Raw genomic sequence first — 24,944 nt, 5'->3', positions numbered from 1 at the left:
ATTTAATGATTATGAAAGAAGCATTGTGTTCTGGTGGGATTGGAGCAGACAATGGGAATTGTGAAAGGCCAAGATCCACTACACTAGTACATTAATCCTTGCAAATACATCACCTGTCCTCCTCTCATTAAAAAAAAAAAAAAAAAAAGAGAGAGAACATACTAAAAAAAAACCTCTGACAAGAATAAAAAATATTCCCCGGGGACAAAGATCTGACAGCCCTGGCAGCTCAGCGTGCTGCAACACTCATGCCCAGATACAGCAACTCCACAGGAATAAGCAGCTGGTTAGGAGTAAATATTGACTGACACTGTCTGTCCTACAGACAAGGCTTGCCACTCAGTTCTTGCTAATTTTACTCTGAAAAGGCCCAGGTCCCACAGATACAAAGGTTCCACAAACTGAAAGTTTGGTAAAATCTGTGCCACACATTTACTTAAGTTTTTGGTACTAAACAATGCCAAAATCAAGTATTATTGCATAGGTGTTTGCATGAGTCTTAGCCTCCACAAAAAATGTATGGAACCAAGGGGGATGCAGACGGTGAGGTCCAAGTCTCAGTCCCGTAGGCAGGATGGAGACAGGGTGGCAATTGCAGGCAAGGACACAGAGCACCTGTGTTTGCCAGTGGGCACCTTACTTAGTTGTGTACAACGCTTCTAATAGTAATATATATAGTACTGGCTGTGTCTAAACTACAGAGTAAGTGCCTTTGCATCATCTCTTGGCCCCATATGGATCTTCTGTCTAAAACATAATTACCGCGAGAGGAAGAAGAAGCAGGTCAGTGTGTCTGAAATCACGTGAAGAAAGTGCTTTGGCCTTCTGTGCTTTGGCCTTCTGTATTCACTGGGGTGAATACAGGATATCCTATGGACAGAATGAGGGCACGTAAAAGGGTTTCAGGTTGTGAGGTCCAATGGGATAGTGAACATTTCGAGCTGAAAAGTAGGAGACCAGCATTTTGTATTCCGTGAATTTCAGTGTGCTGCTGTTTGTCACTTCTGAGGCGGAGGCCACTGGAGAGCAAGACTTGCCTGGAAACTCTGAGTTTTATCTTTTGAATTAATTTGAACACGTGCTTAAAAGCTGACAGTCACAAATCTAATCAAAGAACTGATGGAGGCAACCATGGCACCTGAAAAGGTCAAAGAAATATCAGCATTTTCAAAATGTAACGAGAAACAAAATGTGCTTTTATTTCTGTAGATTGTACAGAAATTTTACCTACTCATTTCACCTACAATAAAAATAGACTTTTAATTCTGAAAGGTTGTAAAAAAGTTTATGTCCACATAGACCAGCACAACATAGCCACAGGAGGAACCGCAAGTGAGGGCTCCCCATCCACTTATGATTTCCTCTTTGTGCATTCATTTCTCCAGCAACATGACATGGACACACAACACAGTCAGATCAGAGAGCAGCATTTTGCCCTTGATTTGCACCAGGACACCAAACAACAGAGAAATTTAATGGTCTACTTAGGCCTTTAAAAAATATTTAGTAGCTAGTCAGTGAAACCTGGAGCATTCGTGTTCTTAATTGTGCTAATGTCGCCGTATTTTAGGAACAAATAACACTTCTAATTCTTCACCTTACAGTTCTCTGGAAACCCCTTGATTAAAAGTGTGCCTGATCGTGTTTTGCGTGCTCACAGCTTTTGATGGCTTCCAGCCCTAGCCTGCAGCCTCAGTAGCAAAGCTGGACAAGAAATAGAAACACTGAGGTCGTGCCTGTGGCAGAGAACGGACGTCAGCCCCACGTCCACATGGGCATCCTCCACATCGTACCATGGTGCCACTGACCTTGTTGCATCTGGACTCATCATACCGTCAGGTCCAGGCTGGATCTGGGGATGCTGTGCCACGCCACCCCATTACACAAAGGCAGGGTTACACTTTCTGTCTTTGGGTATCCACATGTACCCCTCACATCTGTAGCACACAGTCAGCTTTGGGAGGAGTGCTCTTACAGTGGCTCAGCTCTAAAATAACTTGGTCTGGCATGAGATTTGCACACCTCTTCATGCGTGTTTCTCGTTTGGCTTCCCAGGGATAGTGTTTGGGCGTTATGGAAGGTCAAAGAAATGGACTTCAACCCTCAGCTGTCTGTACAACCAGGCAAAACCTTGTGACTCTGCTGGCACCAAGCAAAAGGAAAGGCCTCAGAACTGAAGAGGATGGCGTAGTCTTTTTGTGGTCTAATCAAAACCTTTCAATACTAAGCAAGGGGTGGAGGGGTGGGTTGAGGAGAGACAGTCCTCCTTTCTTACCTATTTCAGGAAGGCAGGGATGCATTGAGCAAGTAACATTGCCCACCAGCCCCAGTCCCTCCCAGCTACCCTCCACCCTTCCCTGCAGTGGATCTTGGGGGGCAGGAGCAAAGGCAGCACACAGCCAAAAAGGGAAAGGCAGAAAATACTGCTGGCAATTGAAGAGGTAACCAAAAATACTGAGTGATTTTTTTTTTCTTTATAAAATATACATAAAGAACATATACCCTTTGAGGTAAAAGTGAAACCAGTTTGTAATTTAACCAGATACATTAACAACAATGACAAAAAATAAATCTACAGTGGGTGTTCTAGTAAAATAAGAGACCAAGTTTGGCTATATACAATACTTGAGATAGTTAAAATGTAATAATCATTATATATACATTAAATACATACAATTACAGTTATTTATATAATATTTACACAAACACAGAGATTTTTTTTCCCATTTTCAGTTGGTAGTGTGCAAGCAGAAGCGCATCTGGTCTTTCCTGAGAAGGTGCTGAGGCTGCTAAATCTTACTCACAGAAACGTGTTACTTCAATCTCTTTTGTGGTCATAGCCGTCAAAAACCACTCAATAGGTTTTACAGTCATGGTTGTTGCAGTGTTCCTGTTTTGTCCTTATAGGCTGAGGACTGCAAACCTCTAGCCTGAAGAAAGTGAAGACTCGGGGCATGCAAAGATCCTGGGTCTTGAGGCATCAGTGGTGACATTTCTCCAGTTGTCAGCTGTGACCTTAACTGTGAGCAAAGCTACATAAATATTCATTTGTCCAAGCACCTGCCAACATTCAAGTCTCCTTCTCAATAGAAAAAAATATACAGAGAATAGAAATGGAAGGAAATCGGTTGCAAGTCACCTGTCATAGGTCCTTGGTAGGCTCTGATAAGGCCATATGCAACAGGAGGAAACCTGACCACGTCAAGAGCCAGCTGGAAGAGACCGTGTTAGGTGAGGCTACCACGATGCACGGAAACATCTATAGAGGAAATGCAAACATTTTCTTATTTACTTTTCAGTTTCTTGTCAGGTTTCCCACAGATTTTATAATTAAAGTACTAGGGCTGCTCTCAGTGAGTTGCACAATATTCATTTGATTGGGAGCTCACTGCTGGACTTGGATATTTTTGGATAGTAGAAGGAAATCATCCCCCTTGCCCCCTCCCCCCAGTAAATTGCGTCTTTCTGCCTCTGACTCGATCAGTTTATCCTTAATCGAGTAGTCTCATTATATCACGATTGTTTCTCTGAGAAATGTGGGTAAGATGCTATTTTATTAAAGCAAAATCTTAGTGTCATCACTGAAACCTCTGGAAAACCCGCTGTGCAGACATGCTCACATCAATTGTATGCCTGCTTCACAGGCTGTGGACATTGTGTTCTGGGGAAAAAATACAACATCCTTCCCATAATATGAAACTCGTAATACAGGCTAACTAATCTGACAGATACAATGGTGAACTGTCATGTTTTAGTAAGTCACATCAGGATGTATTACCCCAAGTGTCCTGTATTTGGGTTAATGATAGCTCCTATTCTTTTTTTTTTTTTTTTTAAACTATATATATTTTCTAAACCAGAGATAGAAATATTTTAGCTTGGCCAAAAACAATGAAAAGGGGACCTGAAGGTGGTTGGGAGTACAGAGTGAGAGGAGCTTAACGCCACAAACTTAATGCTGCTGGCCCAAGAACAAATGGCACCAAAGTGGCCATGAACACGTTTATGTTGGCAGCAAGAAGTGGGGATCACAAACCTCCCAACAGTGGGGAGTTGCAATGACCTTATGAGTAATGCAGAGGGCAAAACTCAAATGCATCATTCCCCTTCCACCTTTTCAGTGGTTTTTAAGACTGATGAGAAAGCGTGCCCCGCATGTCGCTCCCCACTCTGTGTCCTGCAGGGTGCTTTCCTTGCCTCTGTGTGCTGGGGTGCGTTCCTGTGGGAGCTACAGGGAGATGCTGGGATCGGGGTTTAGAAAAAATGACCTAACACTTCTGAAGAGTAAACATCCCTCGACCGCAGGACTGCACGAGCTGTGCGGCAGCGATATGCTTGGCATGAAGGAAAACCCAGTGGCTAGAACATGAGTTTAATTCCTTCTGTGCTGCTGGGACTGACTTGCGTTGTGGTGGTGCAGCCATAAATGATGGAGCATGCGCCTGTGGTGCAGGTTCCAAAAAAAAATCTGAAATATATATATATTTGTAGGTTTTTATTATTTTCTAGGAAAATACAAGAAATAATCCAGCTGGCATCCAACCTCTTTATATACAGGCAGATAGTGTGTATGATAGGAGACTACTTTTGTTATTGAACTGCTCTAGAAATCCATTCTTCTGATGGATAGCAGTTCTTTTGGGGGAGGAAGAGTGTTTCAATTATCCTTTGATGCATGATACTAGTGAGTAAATCCTCCAGAAATTAAACCAGTGTGGCCTCTTCCACCAAGGGTGGGAAAAAAAAAATAAATCCAATTGTTCTGACTAAACTGCTCACTACAAAGGGATTTCACTGACCTCACAAGGCAGTAAAATAGAAACCAACATTGAACAAAAAGCTGATGTTTTAACTGATCAGCTCTGTTTTAAAGTTTGGGGATTCTGACTGCCCCAAGAGCTGCTCTGACTAAATGATGATATTTACATTGGTGAATGCAGCAGAGATTCAAGTGTTTGGTGTCATGGAGGAAGCTGCTTTGGCATCCCCAGAGGTCAACATTTCTGCCTAGGAACAGGCAGTAGCCTCTCCCATCTCCTTGGCTGAGCTGGCAGTTCCTCCTCCAAAGCCTCTGATTTCATGAAGGAATTTCACATTTCCAAGGATTTATGTGGGCCTGACAGTAGCATACACTTAGATAATCATTTCCAAAAACTGGCTGACATGATGTGAGCTCAGTGTAAAGAACCTGTTCTCTGTACTATCCAGTAGTTAATGCTTTTATTTTTATACGCATAAGTTATCATCACTTTGATGGGCTCTCCAGGAGCTGCTCCTTGCCTTCAAATCAATTGTACATTTGTAAAATGTTTTGTGATGTGTTTTCCCCCTTGTAGTCTCTGTTCTTTTATCCTCCCTCATGTCCCATCCAGGATCCAAGCTTAGCTGGGGCTGGCTGGAGAAGTAGCACAGTGAGATCAAAGCACTTGGCAACTCTGTGTGGGATTTCCCATTCAAACTGCGTGCTTTGTGAAAAAAATGAACTTGCATGCCTTCGCTGGAGGTGACAAAAGGGGAATACTCCAGTAACGTCCTTGTTCTCCCAGATCACCCTGAGAAAGAATAAAATACATTGGAAAGTTCGTCGTGGGGTCCACCTACCTCTGCCTTGGGAACACCCAGCTGACTCCCACAGCCACTTCCCTAAAAAGCCTGGCAGCTGATCCCAGCAGCCAGGTGTTGTAGTTGCTGTAAGTCCACTTTCACACAAAGGAACCATTAAAAAAATATGTCAGGAACATACAAATCCAGAATAGCAAATATCTGTCTCAGTCTGTACTTCTTGCTCGTGGCCCAAGGTAAAACCTGTCTTTTCAGTACCTTATGTTAGGAATGTAAAGGAAGATAGCACTACTACTGAACCAACATCTGAAGGAGAAAAACCTGCCTTTCTTAGCACCTTCTTCTGCACCCAAGTGAGCAGAACAGAACTGTAATAGGCAGGGCAAATAAATTTCCTGTCACACAAAGACTTGTCCTTTTTCTGGAAAAAACAGCCTATCCTGCTCTGAAAGACAGCTTTGGTGTTTGGCTGTCAGCTGAAAACTTCCATCAAATATTCATCCCTGTCCTCCACCAAGGAAAGAAAAATCAAAACATGAGGAGGAAACAGGGATTTCAGTTTGCAGTTTTAGCTTGTGATCTCCACAAAACACACAATCTCCAATTTAGTGGCCATCTCCAGGCTGCCTAAGAACGAGGCATAGCAGCACAGTTCCCAAATCCTCCCTGCCCACAGAGTCCCTGGCCAGGAGCAGCAGCTTCAAAGTCACTTTTCCGGGCCTGCGCCGAACAACGGGCATCCAAATTTCAGTTTACTTTCAGTCTGGTTTTTGGGAGGGATAAATCTGAGGGAAAACATTTTAAAGGGAACAGAATGGTTCACGCTTTACCTCAAAATGACTGACAGATGGCCACTCTTTATTTCCACGCTCCCCATTCCACCCGATCAGGACAGCGCAGTGGGTGTCACAGAACCCAGCCGCAGCCTTGCCGTCAGCGAGCGTGAGGAGACGCAGGCCAGGCCCGGCGTGGTGGGGCCTGGCCCCATGGTGGTGGTGACCTCCTGCCACAGACAGCTTCCTCAGCTGCTGCTCGAGCCAGGCCACGGGCCACAGGGCCCAGCTCTGATGACTGCCAGAGGTGCAGCAGGAACTGTAACGGGAAAGTGCTGCAAAAGCGACGTTCCCTCCCGGCAGGGCTCCGGACACGGCCTGTCTTGCAGCGTGTGTGCAAAGCTGGCCCCTCCGGAGACAGCCACGCCAAAAACGCCCACAGAGGAGTCTCTCGGATGACACCACAGTCCTTTGGCTTTCACAAGGAGGATGCTCGTGAAGGTCTGACGTCCACAAATCCTGAATTACAAGGCACACTGACCTCCTAAGAGAAAATCTGCATCAGGGTCTCACCATACCTGACCCAGTTCTCTGGTCCACAGTTAAAATCCAGTGCTTCCAGTGGGAAATTTCTTTTATTTACAAACACCTGCAGCGTCAAACCCCACAGTCCAACCAGGCTCCGAGCTCCCACTGTCCTCCGAGCAGCTGTTTCACTGCAGCACGGGTATTAGACACCACAAAACACCTACAAACCAGCTCTGACAGCGTCCTCAGAAAGCTCCTTCCCCTGAGCACCACCAGTACGGACCATTACATCTTCAGACAGCACCAGTTTGTCAGAGGAAAAAACCACATCATCCCAGTCGCACCCGTCCGGGGCGCACGTGCACATAGCTCAACAAACACACGTACCACGCGGCATACCTTACCTGGAAAGAGGCTTTATTGAACATAGCTGTAAAATTATCTCTTCAGTTGAATTACTGAATTTGCACAAACATTTCTCTACAGAATAAAAAAAATCAAGCCTTGTCAACGTTTTACTGCATCTCGTTGTGCTTTTTATACTCATATTTGCAAATATTATACTCGTTTGTTTGTTTTCATGTTTGTACTCCAATTACTTGCATATCAGTTTTTTTTAATCCTAGGGTGTTGAGAGAACACAGAATAATAATAATAATTATTATAATAATTATAATAATAATACTCTTCTTTAGACAAAAGTCTTTTTTTTTTCTTTTAAATGAAGTTAAAAGCTGAGATAATTTAAGGAAAAAGGTCTTCAAATTGTCATAACCAACTGTCAGGGAAATTTACAATGCAGTGGAAAACCGGCTGGCTAACGGTACGTGTTCGGGCAGCTGCAACACCGCGTGCACAGCTTTCCTTTTGTCACAAGAGTGGATTTTAGACTTCGCCACAACACCAGGACCCCCCTCCCTGCCCGCGCGGGCAGAGGCCCCGCGCCACCCGCGCGTCGCCAGCACCAGGCTGTGCCCCCACAGCCGTGGAGTGTGGCCGTGGCCTCGTGTCCCCCCCGCGCCGCCGTCCCCACGCGCGCCCCGGGCCCGTACAGCCTTGCCTGCCGAGGTCAGGGCAGGAAAACCCCTTCTGCCTCTGACCACCGGCGCTAAGTGCATCTTAACCACCTTTTCCTCTGGTTGACCCACCTGATAACCTGAAACAAACCAAACAAATCAAAAGTGCTGCTCCCATTTCCAGGACCAACGGAAGCTATTTTCTAATGGATAATAAGCTGAAAGGCCATGGCTGTCTGGAAGGTTAAACAACAAATATCTCATCCGAAAGGGCTTACGCAGCAGCTTAGGTCCATCCATCTCCAGGAGCGGCTTCGTTTCCTCGCCTGCAGTCTGCACACCCAGGCTCCGTAGTTTGTTTAGAAAATAGTTTGCACAAACCACATTTTAGCAGTGCAAGCTTCTGTGTTGAAATTATTATTATTATATATATATTTTTAAATCAGGCTTGTTTCATTGAAGGCACTTGGTTTCCATGGCAATTTATAAAAGACGGTGGTTTGGTTTCTTCACTTCATTAGAACAGATGACTTAGTTGGGGAGGGGAGAGGGGTGTTCGAGTGGCCGCAAGCAAGCTCCGATAAGCCTGTGTAATATGTAAGCCCAGGTCGCACATCCTGGATAGTAATGCATGCAAAAGGAGACAGCATACAGTTATCAAGCATAGCCATGAGAAATGAAACATAAATGTCTTAAAACAGCTCTGATTTAGGGTTATTCTCTAGGGGAGGTGACAGCCAAAGGCAAAAGGGCCTACATTTATTTAACTCTATGCTAAAAACCTTCTTGAAGGGAAAATGAATGCCAGCTCTTCACATACCCTGTTTACAGTGAGGTGTTTCTCTCTCTGTGTTTTATTTTTATTATTTCCTCTCTCTCTCCATTTTTTTCCTTTTTTTTTTTTTGGCAGGCCATTAGGTTTCCATGGTAACAAGCAAACTATTCATTTGAAACAAAACCAGCCATGACTTTGTGCTTTGACAAGGGTTTCTATAGCTCTTTTCCGAGAGTTCAACCAGATGATGCTGTATTCATTATTGACCACAAAAGCACCTGAAGGTCTCTTCCTTACTTAGGCCAGATCTCGTTCTCACACGTGGTTCATAGTGAGTTACACTCCCGTGATGCCTTTTATGTCCCCAGTGCTTTTTAATTTTTTTTATTTATTATGTATTTATTTAACTTTTGAGTCAGTCAGTGGAGGAATCTTTGGTAGTTTGTTTTTAAATGTCCATTTTACAAAGACTCTTTCTTCATGCCAGTGCCTGGTGAATCTTTTGTAGCCTCTGCCAGGATAAGGTCACCTCTGATGACTTAAGACAGACATGAGGATGATAACTGCGATAAGTCGTATATGCGCTAATGTCCCAACAGCACCTGATCGTAAATCTACAAAAAGGGGGAAAAAGGTAGAATTAAAGGTTTGTGTTATAATGCAGACATGGGGGTGGAGGGATTAAAGAAGGTCTACAGGCAATCGTGATACTTCCATTTATTAATTTCACATTGTTCCGACCCCCTAACCATTTTTCTAATATTGCTTTGTCTGTCTGTCCATCTGGAACCATCCGAAGCTGCCAGAAGCGCAGCCCTTGGATGGCCACGCCACCTCAAATGCTCCAGGCACTTGGGGCCCTCCTGCACCAGGGGCTCCTTCCTCTGCTGTGCAGATGGAAGGGAAAACTTTTCAATGTAAGCCTCTCCAACTTAACCCAACAGTATTTTGCTCTCCTGCAGGACATCCATTTTAGAGATACCTCAATTTTGCAGCTCAAGAAGCAATTTGCTCTCCCCAGCGTGTAGAAGAGCCACTTACTGTTGGCCGGCTGGTCGGACTTCATACACTCTCCTTCCACAATTGATACATCGTCGATAGCAATGTCACCTTCAATGCCTGGGCCCCGGATCCCTTCAAATATGAGCTGCAAAAAATTATAAAGAACAAACTGCTGATAGCACGACAAGCAGAAAACATATAGCTGCATTTTGCACAGCTTTAAACTGCACCGAGGGGCTTGGAATAATGCAAACACTTTGTATGGGGCAGAAAATGACCACTGAGCTCACACATCCTTGTGAGGTGAACACGGGATGTGAGCTTAGCTCAAGGAAAATGCTTAGTTCTCTAAATTCAGTTTTGTGATAGGGCATTTGCAGACTGCAAGAAAAAACAGGAGTCTCCTGCTCTTGAATTGCCTTCTGCCTCCAGCCTCTGACAGCGAGCAAACACCAGAGCTCACAATTCCCACCACGACATACTTCGGTGTCTTCTTCCATGGTGTCTCTGTGCCAAAATGAGAGGAAGAGATGCTCTGGAGGTTCTCCTTCTCATTAGGGTCTCACTTCATGCACCAAGGACATCTCAGACAACAGACAACTCAGGCCACCAACAATGGGAAACACAAAGGGTAGGCTTTGACACGTATGTGCACTCAGCACCTCAGCACTGCTGGTGGATGCAAATCCCAGCAAGGAAAAAAAGGGGATTAAATGCAAAGATTTAAAGAGATTCAGGGTGCTTTCCTCAGAATCTCCTGCCACTTGAAGCAAACGGCAGAGGCACAGTTTGAAGAACAGCGCCTGCTCCATGTCAAAGAACTGAGCATCCCCTTGACCCCAAACTGTGCGAAAACACACCCAGGGGCCAGGAGAGCTCCACAGTAAAATGAGGCCTCTGCTTCTCAAAAACGGCCCAGCCAGTCCCCCCATTTCCCACACCAGGCTCCCCCACCTACACTGTGGTGGCACTTCTCTGCCTGCATAAGGACGGGAGCTGCCTCCCCTGCACCCTTCCCCTTGGGAGATGCTTCCTGGCCCACAAAAAACTGGTGAGAAACCTCTCAGGAGTCGTTCTGGTCTTCCTTCATCCATTAACAAGGATTCAATTTACCTCAGGGGTTGGGGGACTGCCTTTGATTCGTAACCCCCAAGGTCCCAGAGATCTCCTGTGACAGCTGTGGTGGATTTTAACCTCCCACATCTCCTGCCATGGCAGGAACCGATGCTAGTGGCCACACCACCTCTCTCCTACTCCTTTCAGTGGCTCATACTTGTGCACAGAAGCATTGATCCCTTCTAGGAATGGTCTTGCATTTACATTTTTGTAGGACATTATTTTGTCTTAGGGAGGGTCAGGGTAGAGATTTCATTCCTCTTCGGGGCTTTGACTTTTGCCAAAAGGATGCTTGTGCTTTAAGGGGACTACGAGTCATGTTCTGTCAAATATTCCTACTCTGAAACCCCAGCTGCACACCTGGGAAGGGAAATGCTGCCTGTACGGGCACGCACGCCTTGTAGCAAGGTGAGCAGTATATTTGCTGTAAGGTTGGTTGCACATTGCTGTCGTACTAAAGAAACAAAGTTGTCTGCTTTCCTCTCCCAAACACGATGTGATGCTGTCCTGCCATGCTGCTGCTTAATTAGCTCTGCAGAGGAGTGGACCCATTCTGTGAAGCAAGGAATTTATTCACTAGCAAACTTCAAAGCCATTCTAAAGAGATGAAGGAATTACGTGCGGAATGCATTTCCCAAGCAGCACCATTTGCACAACTCTCTCTCCTTTCCTTCCTCCCCCCGCCCCCTCAGGCCTTTGAAATATGTTTGGTTAACTCAGATGAAAAGTTTTTAAACTTTAATCTGCAACAATATATGCATGAAATTCAATGAGTTTTGTAAGGGCTTGCTGTGGTACTAATGGAGAAATTAACTCTTGGGGGTAGAGCCAATTTGACAAAAAATATTAATACCATCTGGAGCAAAATGCTTAAATTACACTTGGTAATGAACTAACTGCATTAGGGAGGTGGCTGGGGCACTCGGATGGGCTCTCTCTGTGTCCGTTGATTTCAGCAGGACACAGGTCCAAGCCCCTTCTTCTGGCAGCTTCTGACATTTCTTTGCTCATTAATACAGTTCAGGCAGAGCCGCTCGTTTGAAATGAATAACTTTCATTATAAATGATGAGTACACTCTCGGGGTGGAGGAAGATGCCCCTGTAAATCACAGAGGGGCTCCGCTCTGCCTGGAGCCAGCCCGGCTGCAGGAGCATCGCCCAGCAGCACGAGGCGATGGAGCCTGATGCCACGAGACATCGCATGGCACCGGCAGCTCTCCTCCCTGCCCTTCAGCACGTCCCTCAGCCTGGGCCACGACCCATCCCATCCTGGGTAGCCGGCAGGTGCCTGACCCCGCAGCAGAGAGCTGCCAAGATGAAGGCGTGTATTTACAGCCTGCCTGGGGTGTCCTAAGGCAGGCGGCAAGGTCTGCACGGAAAGCACTAAATAAATGTGAAAGCGGTGCGTTTGGAGCAGGTGACTCCATCAGTGTTTCACTGAAGTGCGATGCTGTAGGTTAATTACTGTAACGAGGTGTATATTAGTGCAACAGGGAACTGTAATTGGGAAAACAGTGAGCTTTTCCATAATTTATCCTGATGTCTGAAAACAATGTCTCAAGTAATTACCCATCTCACAATTTTTCCACTCTGCCTCTGACAAGGGGGAGTATCCAGCTCGAGAGGAGAGCGCCTCCTCCTCTCCCCCAAAGCACAGCCTGCCCTCCTGCTCCTTGGCAGAAGGCTTATCACCTGCAGCTGAGTCTCAAGTCGAATCTTTCCTGACAATGAAAAACACTGTTTCCAGACAAAACGATTCTATGCAAATACAACGGTGAGCATTTAATTAAAATCTGCAGTTGGCAGTGTGTTTTATAGGCCTCAAAGATGGCTTGCTATTAGCCAGCTTGGCCACACGCTCCGAACAAATCACCGCAGATGAATATTGGCAGCGCATGAGGCACCATCCAGCCCGCAGTTCACAGCTATTTGCAGGAGGTGCCAGATGATCAGGATCTCCTATCAGTCTCCCACAAAACCTATTATCTGCATGTCTGTGACTTCACAAAGCTGTTGTTAAAAATACTGCAGTTAGCAGAAGAACAGTGGGGCTTACAAATACACCAACGGCTGCTCTGCTCTCTTATTGGGGAAATGGAAATTATCCCTGCAGTGCCCCCAGAACTATCCCGAGAGTCTTTGGGGGATTCAGCTTGTTCTTCTTCAACATGATTTCAGATCGATTTTTCTTTCCTGGCAAATCTCCTGAGAAGTGGAGATGAGCCCCATGAATGTCCCCATCCAGAAAGCATGATGGCAAGGGTGTAGCTTTAGGTTCACATCTCAGATGTCACTTCTCCCAACAGCCACAGGCTGCCTCTGGGCACCAGTTCACTGCCTGTACGGGGCTGAAGATTTCAGTGGTCCAGGTTGGAATTTGGCAGCAATGGTGACCACCACCATCATCACCACCACCTCACCATCGCTAGCAAGATGGCCCCTTCCAATGGCCTCACGTGAGCGGCCAGGGTGGGACGAGAAGGGATGCTCAGTCCTGCACACACCTGCAGAGCCTTGTTGAAGCAGCAGCACTTGGGGGCAGTGCGGTGGAGGCTCCTCCACCAACTCCTGAGCTGGTGCTGGCACTGAGATAACTTTTATGCAGAGCTTCTCCTGACTCAAAGCGCTGTAATGCTCTCAGCCCTTCACGACAGAAGCTCTGTTATCTGCCATGAGGACTGGGGAGGTATAAACAAGTCTGGGCAGCACTTCCCCATACAAATTAATCAATAAAAAGTTTTAATTTCTGTGTCAGTGTACTGTTTTACTGCAAAGATTCACTTCAATACACTCTCTTTAAATTTAACTGGGAGGTTTATATTCTTTCCTATTTAGACTCCTAAATAGAAAATAAAGTTTGTGTGATGCAAGGGCAGTTAAAAAAGTAATTTAAGATTCCCACCACCCTGACATTTATTTGTTATATTTGTGCAGAGCTTCATGGCTTTACATCTATTTTATGCCAAAGCCTTTAAAAACAACGTGAAAGGTGAAAAACAGCCAAGAAGAGGAGCTGCCATTTTTTTTGTACCAGTAGTGGCACCAGTGAATATGGCTTTAAGAAATACGAGGGGAGGTGTGCCAGCAGCAGAAGTGACCCCAGTGACTTTATTTCTCTGAAAGCCAGGGCCCCTGCGAGGGCTGACGCTCGCATCCCCAGGGCCAGCGGCAGGCTCGGGCCTCAGGCTGCCCTGCGCCTGGCAGAGACCTCAGCTCGCCCCTCCTCCAAACTGTGCCTCCTCTCCGGGCTGATGAGCTGCCCCCCAGCTGGCACCCTATCGCCCTCCTCCTCTCCTCATTGCTGGTGCCAAACCCTTGGCATCCCTCTGCCCAGCGCTGACACCCCCACCCTTCCCTTACTGCTGCCAGAGCCCCTCTCAAGTCTCATGAATCCCTCGCGGACACACCTGCAAACACTTCATTTCAGCTTCCCCGACCCTCTCTTCTCTCCCCTCACCACTGCAGTTATTATGTTCAGATACTAAATCATTTTTCTCTCCCTCACTGTTCATTCTGCTTGGACTTGCCCTGCCTTTACCCCCTCGGAGCAGCTCCCTGCCATGCTCTTCAGCACTCATCCTCTCCTCTGTGCTTTTCTTGCCCAGTTCCATCACTGTTCAACTCCAGCGTCACATCATGCTACACTTTGCATATCCCTCTCCAATAATTTTCTTCTAATTTCCTCCCATGCAATTCTTCTGTCACCACCTGTGCCAAATCATTTCTCTCACTGCCTCTCGCGCACGGAAATAAAAACAAAGGGTCAGGAGCAGCAGCTACCCCTACACTGAACCCCAACCCACAGGTTTCAGATAGCAGTTTTGAATCTCATGCAATGTCTGCTTTTCCCCAAAGCCACCATCTCCCTGGGGGGACCTGGGTGCTCCAGAGAGGGGACAGAGCACCCGGGCAGCCAGGCATCGTGGTGCACAACCCATGTCCCAAACACAGGCGGGCCTGCTGGTGGCAGCCTGCTTCTGGGTCTGTGCCAGTTACAAACAGCTCGTGAATGAGAGCTGCCTGTAACAGTCTGTCAGCATCTCACTGTCAAACCCAAACAGAGACGTCTGAAACCTGTCATAACGTGCAGTGAATGAAGCGAGCAGCTCTGCCACAGCGCTGCCCTGTACAGGCAGCACTGCTGCTTCGGCCCCTCTCAGCAGAGGCCTGGAGCATTCCTTTTTTCGTGGAGAACATGAGTATACCAAGAGACTTCTAACACAGACATTACCATAGACCCTAAATATTTTTTTCGCAGGAAGAAATTTCATATTCCGGTTGCTAATCTAAAATAAATAAATATATATATACATGTATCATCAGCTAACAGCATTGTCTAAAAACCGAACGGCATTTCCTCTCCTAGGAAATAGCTGCTGCTCTGCCATTGAAGTGTGCATTATTAAGCTCTGTGGTGCTCACCTATTTGCAGCAAGGAAGGCAATTATCTGTCCATAAAGCAGCTTTCAGAGCTGAAATGATGCTGTGAAATCCTGTCTCAGAAGGCAAGGGTCACCGTACGCCTGCCCCATTCGTGATGTCCCCCTCCACAGCAAACCAAATACTCCAGTTTTGGTGTGAGGTCTTGCACCACGAAGCAAAGCACAGGCCAGTTCCTTACCTGAAACGAAGTCGGGGGGTTTATGTTAACGCGGGCTTGGTTCCAATGCTGGCCCTTATTTCCACTTGAAGACCACAATGGGTTCTCTATCGTGGTCTGTCCTTTCAACCGCAGGTAAACGTTCAGGCTTCCTGGAAGAGAGGGCAAGAACTTGAGTGGTTAGGCAGGAACCCGAGCTGGCCAGGCTGCGGTGGAGCAAGACGCTGGGCTGAAGAAAGAGGGGTGCTGGGGGGCTCTGCCCTTCCGCAGCATGCAGCCTGGGACAGACCTCTGCAGTGGATGGCAGTGGGTGTGGAAGGGGTCTTGGCTCGTATTTGAAAACTTTTAAACTCAGGAAAACCGTGCGTTGATCAACTGAGCTCTCAGCAGAGGATGGCACAGAAACCAGCCGAGGCTCCTAGCAGGCAGAGCTGTGCCTCTTGCTCCCAGCAGCTTGGGAAGGATGCGGGGCTTCCCGGGGTGAGTTTTCTGTGCTTTAGTGCATTTATAGCCTCCTTACCCAAAGATAAATAAGCAATGCAGTTTCCTTATTAAAAAAAAAAAAAAAAAAAAAAAGAAAAGGAAAAGAAAATAGAAGTTCTTGCTTATAAAGACTGCCCAACTTCTTGTTTGTACATGGTTTAAATAATAGAGTGCCATTGATCCTGGAAAATCTATCTCAGAAATAGATGTTATGCCCTTTTTGCCATTATGAAGGACACTACGCCATTTTTGAAGGGCAAGACAATCCAAGACAATCCTCTGAGTTCAAATAACCTCAGGAAAACTGTCCCTCACCTTGGAAAAAAACCACAAACCATAGCCCTGGGTCTTTCCCCACAGCTGACCGTTAAGTTACTGGCTCCAGCACAGGCATTGTCTGCAAGAGGGAGCAGGCTGCCTGCATTCAGCACTTTCCTGCACAGTGCCCATCTCCCTGGCTCCCTTCTTGGCCTTGGACCGTGAACACACACCAGACTGCCTTGGTGCACCAGCACCGATGTGACCGAGCAGGGCTCAGTCACTCATGGTTTGGAGATTTCGTTCCCTCTTGCTCCCCACTCTGTTTGCAGGTGTGTGGGGCAGCGGTGTCTGTATGATGTAAATCACCACGTTTGCTTCCATTTAAGAATGTTCAGCCAAGTTCACGCAGGACCACATTTTTTAGGGTGTTAGGACTGGCAGCTGGGAAGCTGATACAAATTACATTTGCAATGAGACTTCTCAGATCTGAGGCAGCTGCACAGTGACTCAGCTCTTGCTAATAAAAAGTTCTTATTTCTAGCAATAGCAGAGCTCAGTGCCTTGAAGAACATAAGGCTAAACGGGTAATGGAGCAGCAAATATTCTCATCACGGCTATTTCACCAGGGTGCCCAGACTGAGGCCATACATCTTTTTTGAGCGAGGTGGGGAAGTGGTGCTGGCCAGAGCGGCCGGGCGGCACCGCATCGCCCTCTTGCAGCACTCGGTTTTCAAGTGCAGGGAAGGGTGAAGAAGCAGCACAAAGGAGACACGGCTTGGAACAGGGATGGTCTGTCTCTGCCTGTACGCACGCTACTGGGTACATCAAAAACACCTCTACCTGACGGGGTCTGCAGGAAGGAAACGCTCAGGATCCTCTCCTGGTGCCCTGCAGCCCACCCAGCAATAACGTGGCAGGGCTGGGCTGTGCTGCTTACAGCAGGCAGCTCCTCAGCCCCTCTGAAACAGCAGCTCTTGGGTGAGGTCTGAGCCTTTCAGCCAACACAGCTCTCCCTTCTTTCCCATTTGCTTCTCCCCAAGTATCTTCAACAACTGTGCTGGGTCCAAGGTACGAGAAAAAGCAGTCTTAGACAATATTACCTGAAGTTACAAAATAGCAGTATATTTAAAGTTATTTTTCATAAAGACAAAAAACAATGCCAGTATCAAACAAGGGATGAATAGCTGGTAATTATTTCACCCATTTGTGCAGGCTGATACAGCGCATGCTGCAGGCCTGTGTGGAATAACTAAATAATTTAGGCATGAAAAGCATGTAATTCCATCACTGCTGAGCTTACAGAGATTTAAGATTGTTCACAGCACACTCAGTCTCTCCGTGGCACATAATTTCTTGAAATTAATAGCAGGGTGATAGCAGTCTTACTTAAAACATGAAATAACCATTCCTGCTCCAGCCTCGCTCAGCCACTGCCCAGCATGTGGGCTAGCTTGTAGGCACATGCCTGTCCCTCGTGGGCAGATAAATGCCCACACCTGCCCAAAATGCAGCTGAAAGCTCAACTAGTGACACCTGCACCAAATGCCCTGCCTTGAAATGCATCATTTTCTGCCAGTAAGGCTTCAGAGAAGTTATATGCCTTTGCAAAAGTGATGCTGTGGAGGAGGATGGGTTGGCTGCGTGGCTCACATGGAGGTGTGCCTAGTAGGAGTTCACCTGCAGCGACACAACCATCCCAGACAAAGGCGTCAGGAAGGGACTCGTGAGTAGGGGCCTGCCACAGCAGGCAGGAATAGCAGCTGTGAATCAAGGCCTGAAGTTTATTTTCTGACAGCGCCCTGCCAAGGGAGGGCAGGGTGCCCCGGAGACATCACCGGCCGCAGCACAGCGGCGGCAGTTTGAGCGCTCATCGGTACGGTACAGACGGGCTCTGACAGCGTGTTTGGCTTCGCCTCTCATTTTGTGATGGCTCTCTAATGGTAAGAAAAATGACTGTTCTAGGAGTGTCAATTAGGAATGCTCCATTTTGGGGCATAGATGGAAAAATCAGATACACAGATTGCTTAAAAAAGACAGTGACAACTCTAATGGAGCTACAACCTCTTTCTGTCTCAACATAGAGACACAGCAAGAGCAGTGACTTCATTTTCTTGTTCCCCAACAATGGCTTTTTTTTTCTTCTGTAAATCAAGTATTGGGATTTTCTATTATTTTTTATGCTTGAAGTAATCTATCTGCTCCTTTTGAAGCATGTGCAGGAAAAGCACAAGCACTTTCCTTGGCAGTCAGCACCCTCAGAGCTAGCTGTGTGAGATCTGTCAGGAATTAAAGTCTGACTTGTGAGCAAGAGACATCTATTTCAGGTAAAGAAACACTTTATCGTTCTGAATTTAACCACCATGGCATGGGATGTAGGTCCCTGTTTATCTCGTCAGAGCTGTGCTATAGCATCAGTGCTAATCTCAGATCTGTGCTCTGCTCCTGCAAAACCTCCCAAGTACCTCTCCTGATTGCTACAGAAGTTTTCAGCCTCTTCTCCAGAGACACCGAAGACCTGAACAGCAGGTAGAGAAGCTGAGCCGGCTAAACTGGTAGGCTGTTTTTTTTCAATGTCATACAACAGCCATATTCTCAAATTGATGGCATTGGGGTCACTCCTTTAAGAACAGAGGATGAAGCATCTTTTCCCCTAAATCTCCAAAATCAGTCTGCACCCGCAACAGAGAGTCATTCCAGGCTGCTTCTCCATTTTATTTGGGATCCTTCAAATCCCTTCTGGAAATGCAGAAACATTTTGATGAGCACAGACACTGCTTTGGAAACAAAGCACTTTACCCCTGAGACGTGGGAATAATAACCCTAGTACTGCTTTGAAACCTTACAGATATCGTTAACAAGGGATAATAAAGCAACCCAGTGGAAATGCTGACTTGCAGCACCAAAGTCTGTTGAACAATGCTTCAGCACTATGGATGAAAAAACAAAGGTTAATGGCCTCGTATCTTCTCTGAACAGCTGGTCCATAGGTACAAGGGAGGAATAGGCTAGAATTTATTTAAGCCAAATTCCCCTGCAAGACATTCCAATTTTGAGTGAAGTCAGGTCAAGAATCAGCAGCTCAAGGTTATTCAAAAGAGAGACACTTCAGCACAGAGATCATATATGAGGTCTCAGTTGGCAGCTCCTATCCTGCTCTTGTGAAGAAATGAATGAGCTGGCAGCGCGTATTGCAGCCCATAGCTGCCCCCTCTGGCAGGGCTCATTCCCAAATGGGGATGCGAAGAACCTGCTGTATGTTGGTTACAAACTCCAGAACAGCACTGAAGGTCAAGGCTTCTAACAGTTCGTGGTAAGGCAGTCTGCTTTAGTAGTCACATTTAGAATGATCCATGAGGGATTAATCCTTAATAAAATGGCGCTCCTCTGAAAAAAACATTATCATAAATTTTTCACATAGAATCACAGGAACTTTGAGGTTGAAGGCGCCTTAGGAGAGCGTCCCTCCCCTCCAAGCCCCTGCTTGATCAGTTATAGCAAGATGCCCAGGAATGTGTCCAATCCAATTTTGGATATCACCAAGGATATCATCATCAGTAACCTCGCTGGGCAATCTGTGCCTGGTTTGACCACTTTCATAGTAAACATACATACATATAAATATATGTTAGTAAATATTTATATATATATATATGTGTGTGTGTGTGTATATATATATATTATGAATGGTCAGCTTGGTGCCCACCAAGACCCCAGGTCCTCTGGACACTTGGAAATTAATCTGGACTCACAGATATGGAAAACATATTTAACAGACGCATAGTGCAATGTCAGTTGGAAGCAACCGCTGGAGGTTATTCATTTATTTGACCTCATTGCAGCACTAACTTTGTCAAGTTCTTTTGGACGTGTTCATTTGGAATAAATTTTAGCCTCTTTTGACAGCATGATGCAGAAGAATAGTAAGAGAATTTAGAGTAGAAATACATGGAGTTATACAGTATATTCAAAATATTTGGGGTCACAAAAGATTTGTGGGCAGAGATTATTTCCACAGTCAGAAGGTGAGCACAAGAAGACTGAAGGTGAGTGCAGAAGAGTAAGCCATTTAAATGAATTTTCAGCTTTAAAGTAGCTGTTCAAAATATGATCAGAATCAACCACAGGCCAAACTTTCACCAGAATAAAAAGAAACCTTTAGCTACATAACTTTCAACAGCAGAAATATTAAAAGAGAAACTAAACAATGTGCTGCTATGGAAAATGTATCTTCTAAATGAAGGTTATCAAATATACATCATCTGAAACACTGATTAAGTTTGATTCGCCTGGGCAAATCATTGTGCTATAATGACCCTTTCCCTAACCCAAAGTAATTTCTAAGACCACAAACCTTCAAAAACTCATTCAAGCAGTTACCTCATCAATGTGACAAGTCCTAAAATATCCATGTGCTTAAATCACTGATGTCTAAGAATATCGTCACTCATGAGGTTTTTCTTTTCTCTTCAGTTTTTTACTATCCTCATAAAAATTTAGGTGATAGAGTTCATATCTGGGGAATCGAATGATATATATTTGCTGATTTCATAAATTATTTCTTGGATGCATTTTGCATTTTCATGTGCTTCATAACTTTTGGTCATTATGAGGAATTATAATGTTGAATTTAGTGAGCCTGTATGTGCCTGCATTTAAACATGTGGCTGATGCTATTAATTTACTGTTTTTCTTTGTTTTGTACAAAGCTGTTCAAAATAGATCACTTTGAACATTAGCTAAAATGATAGTCTATATTTTTTAATGTTAAAGAATACAAGTGATATTGAGCAATTCTGGTTTTTGACAAGTAGGTGTCCACATCTCCATGAACAAGTCCTTTGTAACTGATCACTAATCATCATTGCCACCATCTTCACCTGTAGGTCAGCTCCTTCGTCAGATGACATTATAAATATCAATTCAAGTAATTACACAGAAAAGGGCAATTTCAGCAAAAAAGCTAAGGTCATACACTTACAGAAAAGGTAGCCAAGGAAAAAGAACAAAATTGCAGCAGAGGTCACTGTTTGAGGGCAGGTGTCAGTGTCAGTGACTGTTTTTCTTATACTTTTTCTGAACTTAGAAGTATTCCAGAAAAAATCTTTGACCCCTGATGTTCATAATTTTGCTCTTCATTGTCCTGTACCAGAAGCAGATCATTTTATATATTTTTTTTCACTTAGCATGACACGGCTCCATCAGTTCCTTCAAACACACAGGCAAGTTCCTATTGCAATGCAGAGTGAGAAGAACTTACACCGGGGGCTGTGTGCAAGCGCTCAGCGGTGCAGAGACACCCAACAAAACTATGTGAATGTGTCTGCTCTATTTATAACCTGAACCCTGCCTGCAGGCAGGCGAAGGTTTCCCCAAGCGACCACCAGAATGCACTATGAGGATGTGCTTGCCCTTGAAAATATATATAAAAATACATCAAGTCAGGTCAGATTGGCGCAGGAAAGCCTCTCAACATACTGGTAAAGCACCGAGAACTCCACAGGGATTTAGAGGATTTAGAAAAACTGGCTCTGGCTTATAGTTTAATATTTTCCCACACCTTTTATTTTTACACTGTGTGAAGTAATTAAATGTCCACGTTAAAAGAGCTAGGACTAAAAATAGACCTAAAGATACCTATTGCAAAGATAGACTCCCCCAGCTTTTGAGCAAATTGCTCAGGACTTCCCTGACGGAGCCACGTCCTGTCGCATGGCACCGGCTGTGCTGCTACAGCTGCCCACACAGAAGGGCTGCTGCTAACTGCTTCACCCCAAATCTAGCAAGGAGTGGGTCAAAACACTGTAACCAGGCAAAACACTCAAAACCAGGCAAAGGATTTGCAAGAATCACCTCCATTTTTTCACACTTTACATTTCCCCTGCTCAACACCCCACGCGTACATGACGTGCTCTTGTCAACCTAAGCGGGGCTCCTGCTAGCATGCTGATTAGTGGGAAAACATTTTGTGGCCATAAGGATGCTATCAGGAGCCTCTCTTGCCAGCCTTGGTTGCAGCTGGTTTCGGTAGTCCTCCTGTGTTTTCCTTTAACACAGCTGGACTTTGCTGCTGCTATTTCTCCCAAAGTGAAAAGACAAGGCCATTGGCTTTCTCCTACCTATGTGCTGTCCATACATGTGGTAGTAGAAGCTAAAACAGTAGGCTGTGTTCGTAGCTCCGTAAGGATTCTTTGGAGCAACACTGAAAACGGGACTGACAAGTCTGGCCTTTTCTCCTTCCAGCCTGGGGCGCGATGTTTCGATGTACATGTAGAAACCTGGGGGAAGTCCAAATGAAAATTGTTAAGTTGCAGTCTTAAAAATCTAACACATACACATGCAGGAAGACACCAGGACTATCAGGTATCTTGATTAATTTTTCACATTCATCTGACATCACCATGGTTTCCAGGCCATGTTTGTTCTGCATTAAGCCCTCGTGTTTTCCACAGCTGCTTCAAAGTTGTTTTCTACAAAGAGTAAAATCAGGGCTAGCAGGTCAGTTCTCATAAACAACTTAAAATCGATACAAGATTGTATATGCACAAGAAAAGAAAAAAATCTTTATGATGGGGTTCAGACTTCAGTCCCAAGGTTGCAGTTTGTTCCCATAAACAGTGAGAAAGGAGGACGCTTAAAATAAGGTAAAAAAAATTTGATGGAAACCTTTCAATGAACATTTGAACGTGTCCATGTCAATTCCAGTTCAAAAGCTCACAAGGAGACAATATTAATTTATTCTGATCTGGTCTGTGCCAACAACAGAGAGAGTTTTTACTTAATCCAACCAAGCAAATACAAAGCAGTATGATTTTTTCCCCGTTGGTAATAGAGGGGCAGGGGGCATACGATGAAATAGCATGAGTTATTGCAGTACTTGATAAATTCAGCACAGTATGTCCGACTTTTGAAATGAAAATATATACTACAGTCAAGATGGCACACTTCTGTTAACAGGGGTAGCAGATTGAAAATTACATGATTAGCAACACCCAAAGTAAAAATGGAGCAAAAAATCTCATTGTGAGAGTCCAAGTTAGAATTTAAAGGACATAAAACAGAAGAAAATTTCAAGATGTGCTAGAATATTTCCCCACCAGACTGTAACATGAAAGCAGTCGCTTTGAAAATGGCACAATAGAAACAATACAAGATGCTTAATGGCATTGTTAGTGAATTCTGCTTAGGGAACAGTCACATGCCTCAGCACTGGCAGTTTATTTTAGAAGTCCTTGAAGTATGAGCATTCTTGGTATGATTAGGAAAACGGCCATAGCTTTTGGGACCAGGCGCACCTCTGGAGCTTACCTTCCTTGGAGCCAGTCCGATCTGCATTTGGCCCAGTGTTGGGGGTATATTTTGTGTCTCTAGTGGCAGTGCTTTGCTTTGTCCAGTCAAAGTTGTCTGTATCGTCTTGAGTGAAAAGGCAAATGTTACCGTCCTCAAAGCCACAGTGGAACTCTCCTGCCAACACAGCAAACGAGCAGAAATTTAGTGACGGAAACTATTAAAGGTGTGTTTGTCAAAGCACTTGTCAATTAGAATGGACATGTTGTAGGATGATGCTCATTAACAGTACCAGAAATACATGTACATTTGTTTTTACATCATTCTCTAGTGTTGAGTGTTTTCTTTCAAGTGAACCCAATAAAAAATAAAAAAATCAGTCATCAATTTGTCTTAGTGTTACTTGAAATTATATTCAAGTCTTATTGTTTAGATTCTCCTCACATATTCAGATGTATGTAATAGCTCTTAGAGACATTGTCTCTTCTTACCCTGCTAGGATTTCTAAAAAGCTAGGAAGAACAAACATATTCCATAAAATATGAAGTATGGGGAAAAAAAGTAAGAAGTTGGTTATTTTGGCTAGGGCCATTAAGGAAAAGTGGGAGACAACCTTTCAAAAGGAAAAACGTGGCCTCCAAGTGACCTCTCTTACATTTTTCTGAGTTTTCGGTAGGGATGGGAAAGCAAATAATGGCTAAAATGAGAGGAAAGGTGATTTAGAGTAGAAAGATTTTAGAAAATCTTTCTAAAAAAAGGAAAGTGAATGAATTGCTCAGAATGAGCATCAAGTCCTCAGCACTGAATTATAATTATCATTTAGAGAAATGTCTGGGAGGAAGGGTTAGGTCTGTCTGAACCTATACAAGCAGGACAGGTGACTGTATCATCTCCTGAGGACATCTCCTAGCCTGTTCACTAAGATCTCTGTTGTCTTGAGGACAAGTTCTAAAAGCTTCTAAAGAAAAAGCAACATCAACAAAAACCCACCAAGAACCCCAGACAGGACTACGGGGACCCTCTCTGTTGTGAAACAGGTCTGTAAGACTCAGCATTCCAGTGATCCTACCTGCCAGGTTAGGATGGGATGGGAAAGTCCCATCATCAGACATTTAGGAACCAAACACATCAAAACTTCAAGGTTCAATTTTCATCTCTGAACAGAATAAGGCCCCATGCAGAAAAATGTGCAAAAGCTTAATTTTATGCACATGAACAGTTCCTGCTGAGTTTACTCTTCCAGCAAAGGCAATTGATTTATCTGAGAAAACGAGCAAATCTCTCTTCTCTAGGGAGAATGCAGCTGTCTGCATACTGTGTCAGCTACAGCCTTCTTTATAGGGGTGCAATTTATATTCATTGTTATGAGGAACTCTAACACCAGGCGTCATGGGATTATTCATCTGTGTTAAATTGAGAAGGTGTATAAATGTTTGCAGGTTTGAGGTTTCAGTAAACTATAAATCCACTTAAGCCACTGGAGCTTCACTGCAAATCAGCAAAGACAGAGGGACCTGCGCTTAGCTTGGATATGTACTGCTAAG

The 24,944-nt window shown here is 44.9% G+C and overlaps 1 protein-coding gene across 4 annotated transcripts in view; it reads right to left on the bottom strand.

Annotated features, from left to right (window-relative positions):
* Positions 1-1,166: 1,166 nt before the first annotated feature.
* The window catches only part of MDGA2 (MAM domain containing glycosylphosphatidylinositol anchor 2), a 332,288-nt gene continuing 308,510 nt past the window's right edge, over positions 1,167-24,944 (bottom strand). For 2 of the 4 annotated variants that reach the window (XM_083839873.1, XM_083839872.1), the window contains exons 11-15: positions 23,422-23,577; positions 22,233-22,391; positions 15,394-15,524; positions 9,696-9,801; positions 1,167-9,268 (exon numbers count right to left, since the gene is read on the bottom strand). In XM_083839873.1, the coding sequence (XP_083695999.1) occupies positions 9,180-9,268; positions 9,696-9,801; positions 15,394-15,524; positions 22,233-22,391; positions 23,422-23,577 (641 nt within the window). In that variant the 3' untranslated portion in view covers positions 1,167-9,179. The remainder of the gene's footprint in view (positions 9,269-9,695; positions 9,802-15,393; positions 15,525-22,232; positions 22,392-23,421; positions 23,578-24,944) is intronic. The other 2 variants (XM_083839870.1, XM_083839871.1) reach the window with 1 other exon arrangement.

Source organism: Anser anser, assembly GCF_964211835.1.
Source record: "Anser anser genome assembly, chromosome: 5".
Classification (NCBI taxonomy): domain Eukaryota; kingdom Metazoa; phylum Chordata; class Aves; order Anseriformes; family Anatidae; genus Anser; species Anser anser.
Note: the sequence above shows the minus strand (reverse complement) of the source record. Positions and strands in the feature narration are given on the sequence as shown.